The 18,017-nt window shown below is 45.7% G+C and overlaps 1 protein-coding gene across 1 annotated transcript in view; it reads right to left on the reverse strand.

Moving 5' to 3' along the window:
- IFT43 (intraflagellar transport 43) overlaps window positions 1-18,017 on the reverse strand; it is a gene marked incomplete at both ends in the record, with an annotated part of 46,070 nt that overhangs the window by 16,329 nt on the left and 11,724 nt on the right. Inside the window, one exon of the mRNA XM_082000326.1 lies at window positions 12,993-13,060. Within this exon, the coding sequence (XP_081856452.1) occupies window positions 12,993-13,060 (68 nt within the window). The remainder of the gene's footprint in view (window positions 1-12,992; window positions 13,061-18,017) is intronic.

Consider the following 18,017-nt stretch of genomic DNA (forward strand, 5'->3'; position numbering starts at 1 on the left):
TTGAAAAGTTAATTAAATGCCAGGTTTCTTTTTAGCAGATACTCCATCACTCGCTGATTGCTTTGGCCATTTTGCAGAGTGAAGTTTCATCTCTATGCGTTGGGAATAAATATTCTCCCTTCCCTTGAAGTCAGGGTGCCATAACAAAGAATACATGGGGCTCTCCTCTACCACATGCACTGTCCCAGGACGCACCAAGATGTAAGAGAAATTGCTTCATTGCATTGCGCTGCTCTTTTCAAAGCACTTCCATGAGATAGGACAGGCATCTCCTTATCTGCTCTCTGTTCTAGCAGATTATGGTCCTCATCTAGCTCTCCTGTGAATAATTCATTCTTCTAAGAGGAAGGAGCAGAGCACAGGGGATGTCTAGCTATGAGGAGAAGAAAGCACCTTGTCTCCACTGCTCTCTCTGGAGCTTGCAGTGTGTAAGAAGCTAAAGATTACATTGACTCAGTGATCTGAGACCAGTAATATCCAGTGCTATAATCAGAAGTGCAGCTGTGTAGGTGACGTCTGCATCTGAGACTTCAGCTATGTCTGCACCCTTCTGTTCATAAGAAGAGGCAGAAGTGAAATGGAGCTGTAGGAAAGAGCTCTTGCAGCGAGGAGTAATTGTCCAGCTCCATCCTTCTCCCCAGTGGTAGTGCAAAGCATTTTTTGTGAACCCCCTGATACTATGGTGAAAGAAAAGAATCGCTTCAGAAAGCCCACCGCCAGCTCTCACTAAAGTTTATAATCTGAGAAGACAGAGGTAGAAAGATGATGCAAGATTTATCCAATTTTATCCCTCCCTTCTGCCTTCATAGAACTGCTTCCCACACCCTGCCTTCAGAGCCTGGCCCTCACTGAGCTGAAACATCCCAAATGATGGCTTTGCACAGCCTTGCACAGTGAGATGATTTCCTGGAGGTTCAATCAAAACTCTTCTTAGCATGATCCCGTTAGTCTTGATAATTGTCCAGCCCCAAATAGCACTCTATTCCTCAGTACTCACACTCCTAACATCTTTGCTCATCTCCTGTCCCCCGGCATGTTTATACTTCCCAGGAGAGGGTCACTCCTGCTATCCCTGTAAGCAATTTCTGTTTCTTTTTCCTTAGCTCCCTGTCATGACAGATATCCAGGTGGCCCACAGGGAAGGCAGTCATACGTTAGTCCTAGAGGCAGAGACTACTTCACTCACGTTCCGAGACTTAAAGCTTCCTCAACTTTTCCATGTTGTGTTAAGAAAGGACTTAATCAGGGCAATAAGCAAATAATTCATTATGAAATAGCTGCACTATATTGGAAAAAATAGTAATTTAGGGAACAAATTCATAAACTGGGAGGGGAGAATGGTACTGACCCCTTTAATCCCAGAGCATAGTTGTTAGAACACTCTCCTGTCAAACAAGACAGTTCCCTCCTCTCTCTAGGGCAAGCTAAAGCCTCACAGTCAGCCCTTTCAAGGAGAACACCCTAGTCCCTATGCCACATAGTCTGAAGGTGGCAGTGGGTGATGCCAGTGTCTCGCGCTGACAGTACTGTGGTTTATACAGAGCATTTAAATACCAACGGCACTAGAGCAGGAGCTAAAAATGACTGTTGTTCTGTTTAGGTGAGACATCTGCTTCCAGTCACCTGTTCTAGATATGTTTGTTAATATATGATTTGAAATAGCATTATTTGATGAAACTGGCATTTCAAACCAGCTGATAAGCTCATGGGTAGAGACCTATCCTGGAAACTTAGCATGAAACTTCTGGAGCACAGGAAGGAATTGCATGTTTTACACTCTCTGTGGCCTTAATGACTGAGCTATTAGGTAAAGAAGATACCAACCAGCCTGCTATTTCCTTTCTTTTTTAATAAGGCTTCCTTTCATTTTGTTTGATATCAAATTACTTTTTCACTTCTTCTTTCAGACTGGAAAAAAAAATTCACCAAATAATTTTAGTTTGTTCCTGACTAATCTTTCACTTTTTTGACCAAACTGCATTACCTAAATCTACCTAATGAAGTGACCCTGAGAGAAAAGACAAGCTTTGCCTTGTGTCCTAAGGTTAAAAACCTTCAAGGCAGTAAGGGAAGTCATTAACAGATCCTCAGAAGGTGCCCTACCTCTGACCCTGTCCATTCCATAAGCTTAGCTGAGAGCTCAGCTATACATGGAATTACTCTTCCTGCAGAACCAGTCACCTGCTTGTCTCTTTACCCTCCAGGTGCTATGCAAAGCCCCACAGGTATTCTTCATGAAGTTATCACACTGCTTTAAGCATCGTAGAGTACCCATTCCTGAGAACTGGCTCAGCTTATCAATGCCAATTGCAACACGTTGAGACCCACATTTCATCTTTCAGGAATATCAGGCCTGTGTACACAGCATCCTCTTCATTCACCCCATGGGCACAGCTTTCTAGTGGTGAGTGAAAGCAGACATTGAAGAAACCAGACTGTAAACTCAAGCCAGCACAGACAGATTTCCTACTCTTTTCATATGTTCTCAGCAACAAGAAGTGCCCTGCCCCCGTTTGTTTGCTCCAGCAGGAGGTACAGCCCAGGGAGGGCAGCAACAAGTGCCTACAAAATGAGCCATTGTGTATGAACTATAGATACACCCACTCAAGTAAGGGCAAACAAAACAATACAATCCAGGGAGCAGTGCCCAGAATTGCATTCAGCCTGCTGCATTATACACCAGCCACCCCCAGTTTTTGTGAGACAGTGATACCTTTGTTTCTGTCGTTTCTTCTGATGAGCTCATTGTATCTGGAGGGCCAAAGAACATGGGCCGACTCCATCACCTGGACAGCTCCGTTTAAATTCCCTTTCACTGCAAGGCTGTCTGCGCTCCCAGAGGTAACCAAAATCCCAGAATATTCCCTCTGGCTTTGGCCAGCTGCTGACCCCCTCTCTATTTCAGGGTTTTGAATAGCTGAGAAACTGGTCAGAAGACCCCGACAGACCCCATGTAACCCCGTGTTATGTAACTCCTTGTACCGAACACCTATTTCTCTCCTAGTTGTGTCCTGGGGCAGAGGACATCGATCTGATGTTGCACTCCAGTGTTGTCTTTGCTCAGTTCTGAACAATCCTCCCTCCACATTAATGAGAGGGGGGTAAACCTCAAAATCAGCAACCCCACCCCCCCACCCCTAATGTACAGCCCAGCTGCCTCAGAGCTGCTTGCAACTTCTGTGCTGAAGGGTGAAAGGCAGTTCTAATGTAGACATCATCTCTGTTAAGCTGTTTCTTTCTCATTTAATGGACTACCACGGAGATCTAAATGGAGATAAAGTAGCAGGGCTCAGAGAACAGCCAGGATGCTATCTTTATGCAGCATGACAATGTGCAGTGGTTAATTAGACACCGTTAACCTATTTTAGCAGGGGACATAACTGGGATGAATAGGGGCAAATGTCCTTGAAATCTTTTAATGTCCACAGCTCGGGAGAGCTCTAGACACCTGCATCCTGCACCCAGCCACAGCCAGGCGCCAGGAGGTCAGCGTGCAAGATCCGAGGCGCTCTTCTGCGCGCCCAGGGAGGTGTGAGGGAGGGCAACACAGCTATGGAAAAGGGAAGCAATTACGGAGGCTTGTTAAAACGAGCATTCGGGCGGCTGGACAGGAACGCCCGCTCTAGCGTGGCGAGGGCGGCAAGCGAGAGGGCTGGCAGCGCGGCGGCCCCCTCGCCCGGCCCGGCTGCCCTCTGCCCGGGCGGGCGGCCCTGCGCTGGGGGCCGCTCTGCCTTGCCCGGCCCCTTCGCCCCCTCGCCGGGGGCTCAGCGCGCCGAGCCGGCGCTGCCCCGGGCCGCGGGGCGGGCCCCGAGGCGGCCGCGCTCTCCTGGGCCTCCGGCCGGCGCTGCCTCATTGCCGGGCCGCGGCCGCCCTCTGCCGGGCCCCGACGGCGTGGCGCCCGGCCCGCGGCGGCGGCGGGTCCCCGGGCCGGGCCACTCCGCTCCGAACGAGGAGGGATGCGGGCGCTGGGACTGCGGTGCGCCCATCTGCAGGGGCTGCGGGCTATCCCCGGGAGGCGGGCGCGCACCGCAGGAGCAAGTCGAGGTCGAAGGGTATTTTCGGTATTTTACAGGGCCCTGGCAGCAGGGGGATAGAATTTCACCTGCCTGCATGTCGGTGTATTTCCTGGCATGTCTCAACCACTTCTCCCTACGAATCACATGGAACCAGAAAGCTGCTTCAAGCTGCCCGCTTGCTAAAAGAATGAAATGGGGAAAAAAAGGGAATGTCCTGGTGTTTAGAGATACATTTTGCTTTCAGACAGCAGGGTGATCAAAGGGAGAGCAGAGAGATGGGCTGTGCGTGGAGGAAGCACGTTGAAATTCGAAATTTCAATATTCGAAATTCGAAAGTTCAATATCTTTATTGATGATCTGGATGAGGGAATCGAGTGCTCCCTCAGTAAGTTTGCAGATGACACCAAGTTGGGTGGGAGTGTTGATCTGCTGGAGGGGAGGAAGGCTCTGCAGAGGGATCTGGACAGGCTGGATCGATGGGCAGAGGCCAACTGTATGAGGTTTAATAAGGCCAAGTGCAGGGTCCTGCACTTTGGCCACAACAACCCCATGCAACGCTCCAGGCTTGGGGAGGAGTGGCTATAGAGCAGCCCGGTGGAAAGGGACCTGGGGGTGCTGGTTGACAGCCGGCTGAACATGAGCCGGCAGTGTGCCCAGGTGGCCAAGAAGGCCAACAGCGTCCTGGCCTGTATCAGGAACAGTGTGGCCAGCAGGAGTAGGGAAGTGATTGTGCCCCTGTACTCAGCACTGGTGAGGCCGCACCTTGAATCCTGTGTTCAGTTTTGGGCCCCTCACTACAAGAAGGATGTTGAGGTGCTGGAGCATGTCCAGAGAAGGGCAACGAAGATGGTGAGGGGTCTGAAGCACAAGTCTTATGAGGAGCGGCTGAGGGAACTGGGGTTGTTTAGTCTGAAGAAGAGGAGGCTGAGAGGAGACCTTATTGCTCTCTACAACTACCTGAAAGGGGGTTGTGGCGACAAGGGTGTTGGTCTCTTCTCCCAACTAACTAGTGATAGGACAAGAGGAAATGGCCTCAAGTTGCGCCAGGGGAGGTTTAGATTGGATATTAGGAAAAATTTCTTCACCGAGAGAGTGGTCAGGCATTGGAACAGGCTGCCCAGGGAGGTGGTGGAGTCGCCATCTCTGGAAATGTTCAAAAAACGTGTGGATGTGGCGCTTCAGGACATGGTTTAGGGGACATGGTGGCACTGGATTAATGGTTGGACTTGATGATCTTGAAGGTCCTTTCCAACCTAGTGATTCTGTGATTCTGTGATTCTGTGAAGCGCCCACTTGGCCAGCGTTCTGCCTCTGCGCTTCCATCCAAAACCATACCCATCCCAACACCGAAGGCTTGGCTCAGCCCTGACAGAGACACGAAGCCTTTCGCCTCTAGGGCACAGGCTGTAATTCAGGTCTAGGCCTGAGGGAGGGGAGAAGGAAAGATAAAAAACACATTGTACTCTGTTGCTCAAGTATTTTTTTAGAGCCCATCACCATGAGTGGGCGGAGAGCTACAAGTTGCAAGCTTGTTCAATAGCCTAAGGCACAACTAAATTACAGATCCAAAATGACGCACGGGTGCTAACTGATCACTTCTCCCAGCTCTCCAAGTGTAGATCTTGGTCACTGCTTGTTTGCTGAGGCACAGGAAATGAATAACACTCATCAAAGCTGCACGTAAAGCAGAACTGTAGCCCCTGCTGGAATGCACTACCACTAGGTGTCTATCCCATTGCACCCTCCTTGGGGCTCTGATCAGTTGTTTAAGTTTCTGCCCCCTCTCCCTGGACTGTGGCGGCCTGGAAAAGGCAGCTTTGCCTTGATTAAATCAGGGAGTTCAATCTTCACATCTCCTAAAATCAAGGCGAGTTTTGCCATTGACTTCGGCAGAGCAAGGACTACCATGAGCCTTTACTTCCATCACTGGATGTCACCTCAGAGCCGTCCACTTCCAAGCCCTGGGGCACATGGCTATCTATCTCTCCACACATTTTTTTAAACTGTAATGGTCCCACCATCCACTTTCTGGTCCCTCACAGGCTCCCTGAGCTGCCTGGACCACATGTTGAACACACTGCCCTAGAGCATAGCACTGGAGGAAGAAGGACGCAGCGATGAGCAGGCATGGTCTGTGGGACGGGATCTGACAGGCACTGCAGCAAACTGGCTCCAGCTGAATCGGGCTTGGAGGCACTAATCAATCTCAAGCAGAAGTGGTGTTGTTTCTCCTCACATCCTAATACGTGGGCTTGCTTAACAGAAACAACAAAGGAGGAAAGCTCTGGCAAGTAGGACTTTAGGAACTGGCACGAAAGAACAAGCTGACAGAGAGAGTTCATGGGGGTCACTGAACTTCAGCCTACTCACTGCATCATCCCCATAACAGATGTTCCCAGGGTTCCCCCACTCTCTCACTGGTAGAGAGCTGACCGGCAGAGCTGTTCAGAGCTCCCACAGAGCAACAGAAAAAACAACAACACTCAATACAAATTCCTGCTGTGTGGGAAAACAGCGCTGCAGTTTCTAGAGGTATCCACCACACGTCTTCGGTCCCTGAGAACAGCGGCTCCTATCCAAGTGATCACGTCTTTGGCCTCCAGTAAGCACCAGGGCCAACTCTCACACTAAATGGCATTTGAGGTTACAAGAATATTTGAGTTTCCATTTAAAGGGAAAAGCACACTTCTGATCTGCATGGTTACATGGAAGAACTGATTGCTAAAGGAGACAGAACTAGAATGCAAAGAAAAAGTATCTAAGGTTGGTTGTTTTTTTCAAATCCCACAACAGAGAACAAACTCATGATTCTGAAGTAACTGGCCAAAGACTTTTTACTTGTGGTTGGCTTCATTGAAAACATTTAAATGAAAAACACTAGAAAGAACTAGGTGTTTATTACTGAGTGGCACCTTGTGCTGTCATCTGAGAGCAAAAGCTTCTGAAAGAAGCTATATTAAGAACTTGGATTAAGAACTTGAGAATAGTAGAGGGATTATATGGAGAGAGTGACTGAAGGAGGGGGAAAGAGGGCCAAGCAAATAGATCAGGTCATCTTAGGTCTCTTTCCACAGGTAAACTGCATTAAGCTAGATTTCACAGCCAATTTAGAGGTGACCTACAAAGGCCAGACAAGTTTTTAGCCTTGGCTTTGACAAATACAAAAAGGTTGCAAGTTGCAGGTGTTTTTCAAGAGGGTTTTGCTTTTTTAAACTTGAAATATTTGGAACAGCAAGAATAGTATCCCCTGAATCTGCTAGTAAATTCCTTGGAGATGCAAAGAACTAAGGAAGGAACATGCTTTGTCCTCAGTCAAAAAAATCAGAGACTTCACTCTGAGCACACTCTGCCACCTCAGCAGCTTACATGGACTGTTACCAAAAATGTCACACTCCTGTTTCGTTTTTGTCGTGCAGGCTTCACTTTCTAAGGGAGCAGGAGGCTACAATCCTGCTAATTCTTCCATTGCCCAGTGTCTTTCAGGAAAAAGAAGTCAAAGAAAACTTTACTAACAGAGAAAAAATAAACTGAAATCTAGCTTTAAAAAAAAAGAGAAAAAAGGAAAAAGAAAAAAAGGGGGGGGACACAAACTCTTTTTTCCAGACTCCTCTGGGCACTGCAAAGATTCAGGAATGGGCACAAGACTAGCATTTTCCCTTTGCAGGAAACCCTTGCAAGTCACACGAAGCAGGATTAAAAGGAAAAAAGTCCTCCACCACAGCCATGGTACTGAGGGATTCTCAGGTGACTCTTCTGTCTTTTAGGGACTTTCTTTTTTCTGCCAGTTATCTTTACTTAGAGTCTAAACAGAAACACCAAGGAGAGTTCACCCCAGCAATGACATGGAGGGACAAGAGGACAAGAGCCTGTTAGCATTCCTGGAACATCCATCCTATTAAAAGAAAAAAAAAAAGAAAAAAGAAAAAGAGGTGGGGGAAAGAGAGAGAGAGGGGAAAAAAAACCACCCTGGGCCTGCACATTGCAGCTTACCACCATCTTGATGTCCTTGATGCGTGCCGATGGTGTGGAGGCGGCTGGCACCAGATCAGCCCAAGAGAAGGAATGAGAGGCCAATGGAGATTTATGTGAGGAGAGTGAGATGGACAAGGTAAAATTGTCAGGAGGAGTTGTTAGAAAGTAAAATATATTGTGACAATTCCACTCCTGCCGTTCATCAATAAACTGACAGATCATTTAGTGTCAATTAGGAGTGATAGATGGACAAGTCCCCATGATCCTGGGCCAAAATTAATGGCTGGGAGGGAGAGGGTGATTGAAAATGACGGCTGACATTGAGAGGAAAGTCCTGAAGGTCCCCAAGGGGCCATTACTTGCCTCATTCCCTTGCAGATCAATGCAGGGACAAACCCAAAACCAGACACTTCAAGACCAAACTTAATCAGACTTCCTTTTCTTTCTTCCTCTTCTAAGTTGTGACCCCTCACCTGGCAGCCTTGATCCTTTGTGCCTATACTCTTCACATCATTGAGGACATCCATAGATGACTGTGAGATGCAGAGTGAGGCTGCCGTCTTCCCCACAGCCAGGAGCATGGCTCTGTTCTTAACATGGCAGTGTCACAGGGAAGCCCAGCCTGAGATTTACCCAACACTGCTGGGCTGGGAGTAGAGGACAGAAGCAATGACACAAGCTTCGCCCTACCATGTCAGATAGAGGAACTCATGGGCACTTTACTGCTCCCACGTGCAAGACAGGGATGGCTAGAGGTTCTATAAACCAGGCACTCTCAGGGGTCATTTCACATAGATACAACACAGGATAGTTTAAGCCCATATTTTTGAAACAGGAGGTTTTTAACTTTACTTACCTCTTGAGACCTTGAATCATAAACCCCCTTAATATCTTAAATAACTTTCCTCCAACTCCAGGGTGCAATCTCACCATTGCCCACCCTCCAGAGCCCTAAATGATATCTACACAGAGGTTGGATTACCCTGCTCTAAAGGTCACCTTGACTGCATCCCCTTCCTTCCTACAGGCCCTTAATATTTGCCTTCTCGTTAAATGCATTCCTGGACACTGTACCACCACTTCTGTTCCAAAATACTTCAGCATGGTCATTTTCCTAAACAAGCCTTGATTATTCCAACTCGGTATGATCTATCAGTCAGAAAGGAGAAATTTCAGTTGTAGCTGGGGTACCTGTTGCTAAACTGCCACGATCCCTGTATAAGAAAGGAGGTACATATGCAGGCGCTGGAAGGGACTTCTTACTGAAAGCACCACTTGCGTTTGCTTGCAGGGCCACCTGAAACGAGCTGTTTTTATTCCGCAACAACCCCAGTTGCTGCCTGCAGAACTGTATGAATTTTAAGGGGCTGACTGCCCTTAATCCAAAGGGATCAAGGACCAAAGTGAACTGGAAGTGCCCCGAGAAGCAAAGAAATAAAGATACTAATACAGAGAAAAATGGAAGAAATTCTACAAGGAAAGTCAGATAGATGAGATCAGCTGAATTAAATGGATCCTGGAAGCACCTATCCTTTTGTCAAATCCTCACCAGTATGCAAAACTGAGTTCCCTTTTCCTTTTCCCATTGGCAGGCATGTCGTGTTTCTAATGCATGAGATAACCTGACAATAAACCTCTGCTTTGCTTGTCACAAGTGTCAACACTGATGTCATTAAGGACATCAGCACAGCGTTCAGAATGGCACTTGGGCTCCATCCAGTGGTTAGAGAGCTGCTTCTGTAGCAAAACCAGCTGTAATTACTGTTATTTATGTAATCTCAGCAGGGTACTAGGCCCCAGGTGGCTGCCTAGGTTCTCGGCTGGTCCCCTTTCCTCTAATACTGGGGCTAGAATATTGCTGGGGCAGCAATGGGACTGCCTCTTCTCATAGAAAGTGATTCTTCTCTCTGAGTACAAATTCAAATAAATACAGCAGATTCAGGTGCAGAGGGCCCTGACAGCAAGGAAGAAAGATGCTTCTTTGCACTGTTCATTTGCTGATTGCAGAGGACAAGTCTGAGGGTTTGCTCAGACACTTAACCTGCAGTCCAGATTTACAAAAGGGGACTCCTAGCAATCATAGCTGTTCTACAGAGGCACTGGGAGTCCAAAGTAATCTTTCCATGCTTGACTTTTGAAAACTTACCAGTGAAAGACAGTATTTTGATAGTTGTCAGGAATTTAAATATCTGACACTTGTAAATGCTATGGGAACTCATGATAAAATATTTTATCCTACTTGCACACCATCTGTGCTAATTAATTTTGAAAGTAATTACAGGTTGGAAAACTTTAAGGGCGCTCCCTCTCTTCCTATCTTGCAACAGTCTGAAACAGCAGTAGTCTGATGGAAAGAATTGGCAAGATGGTGAGAATATTTGCAAATTTACCTATGTATGACAAGAGCTGGGCAGGTAAGGGACTAAGAAGGAGCAGCAAAGGTAGAAAAATGGAAAAACAGGTTGTAAATTAAATTCTACTCTAACGTGTGCCAAATGGAAACACAAAGAACAGTCTCAGGTGATCATTTCACATTGGTAAGACTCTGAACTAGAAATACAACAGAAAAGAGTTTAAGTATCCCTGCAGGAAAAGCAACAAGTATGCAGTTGCAACTGGCTGAATCTGTCAGAAACAGAACTAAAAGCTTAGACCTCAAGTGGGGAGAGAATAACACATAAACGTCTACAAGAGCATTTCACAAGTGGCTGCAGTATCCCATCTGATCCACAATATATTTACACAACACAGAAAATCTAACCGTAGGGCCTCTGCTCATCCTTCCTTTCTAAGTAAAAAAAATCACAGATTTTAACACTGTCAGTTCTGAAAACCAAATTACTTTAAGCAGCACAATTCCCAAGTATAGGCTTGGCTATACCAGCATAAAAGTGACTTATACCTACCTCAGATGTATCAATAGCAGCATGTTATTCTAACTACATTTACACTAGTGAAATTGGAGCAAGTTAACTTGATGGGCTTCCAAACTGAGTCAAATTGGTTGAAAAGCTGTGGGGAGATAGAGCCTGAGAAAACGGAAACAACAAAGCTACAGCAACATTGGTATGACATCAGCCGATGACTCAGACTTTTCACATGAAGGCCTTACTCTGGCATATGTCACAAAGACAGCATTACAGGCCAGCATCTCAGAGTTTTTTAAGGGAGAGAAGGAGAGAGATTAGCATGGAGAGAATACACAGCTGAAGGAAAGAAAAGACAGGGAACTAGTTGTACACAATCCTTGTGCCTCGTAGGACTAAAGAAAGTCAGAGCAAAGCTCCCCTTCATAAAATTTATTCAATAAAAGCTCTTAATACAAATGAAAAGAATACTGTCAGATATGACATGATATTGTACGCGTCACTGAGCAAGGGGCACATCTTCAGGCCATGTTCCACTGTGCAAGGTTGCATGGTAGAAAGATCTGCAGCTCTCCATCTCCTGTTCTGCTGCTTCAGCTAATTGAGCCATACCTCATAGGAGTATTTATGCCAGACACCTGCTCTATCTATAAAACATGCATTTGGGATGCTGGAGAAGCACCACTGATAGCTACTGCTCCAAATCTATCAGATGAGGCTAACGTCAAACAATAGAAAACATCTTAAAGAAGCACATGGCACAGTACTGTTACATTAGGAACCTGTACACTGTCCTTCAGGGCACATTAGGCACAGCCCTGAATAACGGTATTACCTCCAATCCAGTCCTTCACCTAGCCAACAATTATGTAATCTATTTTTTCTAAACAATACAATTCACCCTTGTTCTCTGCTATCACATTTCCATAAAGCTTCTGCTTGCTCCTACAAAGGTCCATTGGTGGCATTTCTTTATAACCCTGGATGCATCTTTGCAATGGCAACTTCTAGCTGCAGCCAGCCTTCAAAAAATAATACCATTATCAGAGTTAAAGGAAGAGGAACAGGAGTTCAAGCTGAGATCTTTATTCTTTTGCTTTACTCCAGTCTCCAGATTTTCATCAGATTTATTCTTTAGAGACAGAGTAATAATTTTCCCAGAAAAGTACTGTTTTCCAGAAAGGTTACCCCAGAATACAGACTAACTTTCTCACCTCCCAAGAAATACTGACTGTATAACAGGTTGCTGGATGTTCTCTCCCATTCTCAGCGTTCCAGGAAAGAAAATAGATAACTTTTCCGTAAATCAGAGTGTCTCCAAAGTATAGGTCCAGACATATACACTCTCATTATAGGCCTTAGTGTATACAAGCAATCTCACATCACTCCATGTCTGAGCCCTTCAGCTCTGTGAACAGGAAATATAACACCAGCATAATTTTACAGCTTGAAAAACTAAAAATAGCTTGAAACCAAGTCATCTCCTCCCAGTCTGAATGGTCTTTTAGTTTTCATACCCATTCTATTAACATGTCCAGATATTTCCTTTCCCTTAGGTGTCCTCCATAAGCATCAGGCTTCTCAACCTACACTCTACAATTTGTGTACTTTTTTCCTCCCATCTCTTCTCGCTGACCATCTCCATCCATCTCCATTATACCATAACCCCATACATACATAAACATTGACAAATTTCACCTTTACTGTCAAGGCTGATCACTAAATCCTGAACTGTTCATTGCATTGTTGTCAGTGGGGTACTGTCATGTGTCACTCTCCTGGAAAGGACGCAACCACTCAAATCCCCCCCTCCCAGCTCCTGCATTTAACATGCTTATTATGTTCTTGACTCCTTCCAGTTGCTGTAGAAAGTAAGGAATACACTGCCTCTGGCAGTCAGTGACATGTACACAGTTCTGAGCCCCACCAGGTCAATTTATAAAGAGCATTAGGCAGCGGAACCAAGCAAGAGCAACACTTCAAATGGTTTGAAGGAGTTACAATGTTATTGGAGGCACAAGCCATCTACAAGATCCAGAAAACCTGTTCTAATGCCTGTGACAGCAAAGCCCAACTAGTGATGTTCACTTGATCCATGCCTAAGGCCCTTTTAATAAGGAAAGAGGTGAGGACTCACTTGGTAGGTGCCAGTACAGGATCATCTGCCCAGCCTCCTTGCCGGCGTGGGGGTTTAGGTGGTGGACCCTTTAACAAAGAGAAGAGACATGTTACAGCCAGCTCCAGTCAAGGCAAAGTCAAGCCAATTGAGACACCAGGTCCACACATACTAATGTAACACTTTACCAAACAATAGATGGAGAGATAGCATTTAAAATGCTGTTTATTCATAAAATAAAAGGAAGACAAATATTGCAGGACAGGTGTCCTGGTTTGGGCTGGGATAGAGTTAATTTTCTTCCCAATAGCTGGTATAGTGCTCTTTTGGATTTAGTATGAGAATAATGTTGATAGCACACTGATGTTTTTAGTTGTTGCTAGGTAGTTGTAGTGCTTATACTAAGTCAAGGACTTTTCAGCTTCCCATGTTCTGCCAGCAGGGAGGTACACAAAGAGCTGGGAAGGGGCACAGCCAGGACAGCTGACCCAGATTGGCCAAAGGGATATTCCCTACCATGTAACATCATGCTCAGTATAGAAACTGGAGTTGGCCAGGGGCAGGAATCGCTGCTCGAGAACGGACTATTGCTCACCAGGTGGTGAGCAATTGTTGCATTGTGCATCACTTATTTATATTCCATTATTATTATCATCATCATCATCATCATTATCATTATCTCTTTCTCTGCTGTCCTATTAAACTGTTTTTATCTCAACCTGTGAATTTTTATTTTCCAATTCTCTCTCCCATCCCACCTGGCAGGGAGGGGGCAAGCAAGAGGCTGAGTTGCTTAGTTGCCAGCTGGGGCTAAACAACAACCATAGGTTTTTAAGTGTCTCTGTAAGCAAAAGACATATCACTCTCATTAGTATCTTCACAAGTTTCAGGTCTGTGTGCCTTTGACTTGCCATGGGCACACAGTACAATAGCAGACTGATCTGCAAGAGGATGCACTCTCCTGGCAAAATATGGTCACTGGGTACGTTACTGCTGCCCACATTTCAGTGGGAGGTATCACATGTTACATGTTTCCTGGGATACAAGTCAGCACACTTTAGACATCTTGTTTTAGATGAGGAATTGTTCCTAAAAAGTGTTTGCTTTTGTCCACTACCTAGAATAGGTTAGATGCCAAGTTCAAATACAGCCAGCCATACCAAAGACCTCTGAAGTTAGTTGAGATGAACCCCACCACTGAAATGCTAAAGGGGAAGTTCATCTGGAGCTTAAAGACCCTCCCTGCTATTTTCTTGCAGTCTTGTGTGGCACTCTGCTGCGCAGCAAGAGAAAACAGGAATTCAGCTTGGGGCTAACAATGGGAATTTTCGAAGAACAGGGCCATGAGTTCCCACCATGTGGGAGCTGCCCATTGCCTTTTGCAGTTTTGGGCTCGGTCCCCCCTGCCTGAAACACCTCTTACAGCAGTGCCTTCCGTGTTTTGCATGACTGGCAGTGGTGAAAGCAGAGTGGCAAGGTGAACCCAGTGGATGAATTTGAGTTTATATAGCTCCCAGTTGATGGTGCACAGTGAGGGAAGATGGGTTTCTGGGACCTGTGAAGGGACCATCATGAGAAAAGGATGACTGGGTAAAAGATGTCCCAAAACAGAGAAAAATGGTAACTGCAAAGGAGTCTAAGCTGGAGCAATGGTGGGGGGACAGGTGGCTTCCACAGTTTTTATTAAGAGTGACTCCTAAGGATTTTTGACTTGACAGAGGGGACTCTGCATGTGTAGTGGGGTCAACCCTGAGCCAAAGCCAAATTACCTCTTGCCACAGATGAGGAAAGGGTTGACCTAACCCCTGATGGTAGGGGTCTCCCATGTTTATTTCTTGAAGCAGAAGCATTGTTTTGTGAGTGTGGGAAATTAAGAGACCCTGCCAGGGGCAGCCACTGCCTGCTGCAGGGAGGGGGCATGACCCTGCATAGCTCCCTGATAGGAGCAAAAATAGTCATCCTCCAAAAATAAACAGAGAGCAGGAATGAGGCAGGAGCTGCAGTCCCAAAATACCAGCTTTCTTCAGCAAAGGGAGCACAGGAGGGCAGAGGGACAGGCAGGGAGCCTGAAACGCAGGAAACAGCCTCCTTATATGGGCTCATCCGCAGGGGACAGAGCTCAGTCGACTGGAATGACCATGTCACAGAATGTGAAGCCTTCAGGGGCCCAAGTGAATGGAGTTTTCTGATCTTTAAATGATTCCCTCAGATTCTTAAGATGCCAAACCAGAGAAGAGGCTACAGTGCCAAAAAAGGAGCATTTTGAATTCAGTTGATCTGGACACACCCAGAGCCCAGGAAAAGGGGGAAAAACACACCACATATGGGCGTGCATGCCCACATAAACATCCCAATTCCCATTACACACACCCCTACCTCAAAAACACACTCCCTCGCACATGGATCCTTCCCATGCAAACAATCCTCCTCCCTTCACTCCATCCCTCTGGTAGCCAGCAGGCCATGTTCCCAACACGCAGACTCACAACTCCTCGCAAAGGTGCACAGCATTACACAAATGCCACCAAAGAACCTGGGCCATAAGGCTGAGGGAAAATGCACCTTCTCCAGGGCATTCCAATGCACCTACCTGCAATTTAATTCCCTCATCATCAAAACTAGCCTCCAGATCACAGATCTCTCAAGTGGGGCCCTCCAGATCAGAGGGTGATGAGAATGAGTGCCCCAGTCTTTGCACAGGGCAACTCCATGGCATCTAGGGGTTTGATTCCTATGTCTTGCCAATGTTACAGCATCTTGCCATTGACCATACACACCAGGCAACCCTGAATGTCTGTCAGACCCTGACAAACACCTCACATATACCTACAGGTCTTTTATTCCTCTTGCAACAAATCCAGTAATTCTTTCTGAACTGCCTACAGAAGCACTAGCAACAGGAAAGGCAATGTTAACTGTCAGCTGAGGATAAATAGCTTTTCTTTGTTAGTTGCCTGGAAAGTGCTGTAATAAGGTCACATGTCACATACACTTTTGTCAAGTAAATAAATTTACCTTCATATACTTTCACATTTCCAAAACCACAACATAATTTACAATTCAGAATGCAATGTCATGCATTGCCATGATATGGTGACAGGTAGGGACATCACAACTGCAAGCAAGAGCTTGACACAGAAAGTGGGAAGAACCCCAGAGGGAGCAGAGCAGAAACACAGGACATTGTTCTTCTGTAATGGAGCAAATGTCCTCCTGAACACACCTTTTTGGTGAAAAAGACTGGGGGCTTTAAATGATCAGAACTTGTTGGCACCTATGTGTTATACCTTGGTCAAGATTTTTATATATGTTCCCAAATGCAAAGCTAAGCTATACACCCAAATGGTTTGGTGTTCAAAACACTGAGATTCTACCAGCTCCTGACAACAGAGTTCTCTCTCAGGTCTTGCTGCTCAGTCTCTTTCACAGCATTAACTAATGACTTGCTGTGGTTTGCTTTTCTACTTAAGTTTTGTCAGTTACTTATCTCCAGAAGATTTCCTCTACTTTAGTTTCTGCAGATCATCCACTTTTTCAAGGAACATTGCCATAGTGTGGGCTTTTTATTTTACTTCCTCTCAGAAAATCAGTTCACCATTTTTGTGAAGGCACTTTTCCAGTATTTCTCAGGCCACCTTCCTTACTGACACTTTCACACTACCACCATAATCAGTATTTTATCTCTCCCTTTGATAAATGACTGGCCTGAATTCCACTTCTCCTGCATTAAAGTAGAAACTCTACCTTTTTCTTTATCTGTAGTCAGGTCCTTTCTTATCAGACAGATGTAGAATTCTAAGTTGGCTTCCCCATTAAGGCATAAATTTCCAGTCTACTTGTCAGAACACGTCTGCAGTTTTGAAAGTGCTAGTTGGATGCTGCTTCCCTCATGGAAGCAACTACCCTGTGTGTTTCTGGATCCTAGTTTCTTTTAGGACCTACCACAACACAGGCAGATCACAGACATGTTGGGTCCCTCATATTCTCAGGCGAGTCTGGAAATATGGATTGATTTACCCTCATCAACATGACAACTCCTTCAAAACAGCGAGCACTCAGTGCAGGGAAGCAGGGACTCAAATGACATTGACAGCATGCAACAGACGGCATACAATTTTTGTGTCATGTAATACATCTCCTAAAATATGCGAGAACTATGTTCTGCCCAATATACAAACACTGTGAGATTTTATACAGTATGGAGGTGCCTTGTTTTTATCCAATATTGACCATGGAGTAGAAAGAAAGAAGTATGGCCAGTCTCGAGTTTCCTCTTCTCCAGCAAGTTGCCTCAGGCTCCCCTGACTGAGGAAAAGCAAATCTCCACAAACAGGCCTGATGAATTAGTTTTGACTGCTGCCAGTTAAGGAGCTGTAAGTCAAATAGCCCCACTGCTTCCAAGCAGCCACATAACACTTACAATCTATACTGATCTCAGAGCATATATGATATCAAAAAGGGCTCAATTCCCAGATCTATGCAAGCCTCAGCTTTTTGCAAAGAACAGCCCATCTCTGCTAGCCCTCTTTGTCATGTCCATAGGCAGTTCAACTAGTGCATCTGATTTTAATGAATCCTCTCCAAGGCCTTCTGCATGTCTTAAATGTCTAGCAGAAAATACTGGATTTCCATTTCATCCATAAACTATCCTTCATGGTCACTGACCTTCCTTTACTAGGGAAAGTGTTATCAAGAGAGAAAAAGTTCTTGGGGGGCTTCAAATATTCTCTGTCACCTATCACAGCAGGTAAAGGAGCAGCTCATATTGTTAAACAGCTATCAAGAATTTCTTTCCTAAAACAATAGTCAGCTCTCGAGTCAGCTTACATGTGCACCTGCTAGGAAAGCTGTCATATTGCAGCATTTGGCACCTTAACTTGTCTCAAAGCAGTGAAGCAGCACGCAACAATCCGATTCTCTGAGGAAGGGGTTACCAGGTAGAATCCTTTCACAACCCATAGTTACAGGGCAGTGCCCCTCCAGCCCTCCTAGGCATGAACATCTCTCAAATAGTTGGCTACTACCTTGTGCTACATACTGTCAGAC

The sequence above is a fragment of the Phaethon aethereus genome, assembly GCF_964289735.1.
Source record: "Phaethon aethereus genome assembly, chromosome: 5".
Classification (NCBI taxonomy): domain Eukaryota; kingdom Metazoa; phylum Chordata; class Aves; order Phaethontiformes; family Phaethontidae; genus Phaethon; species Phaethon aethereus.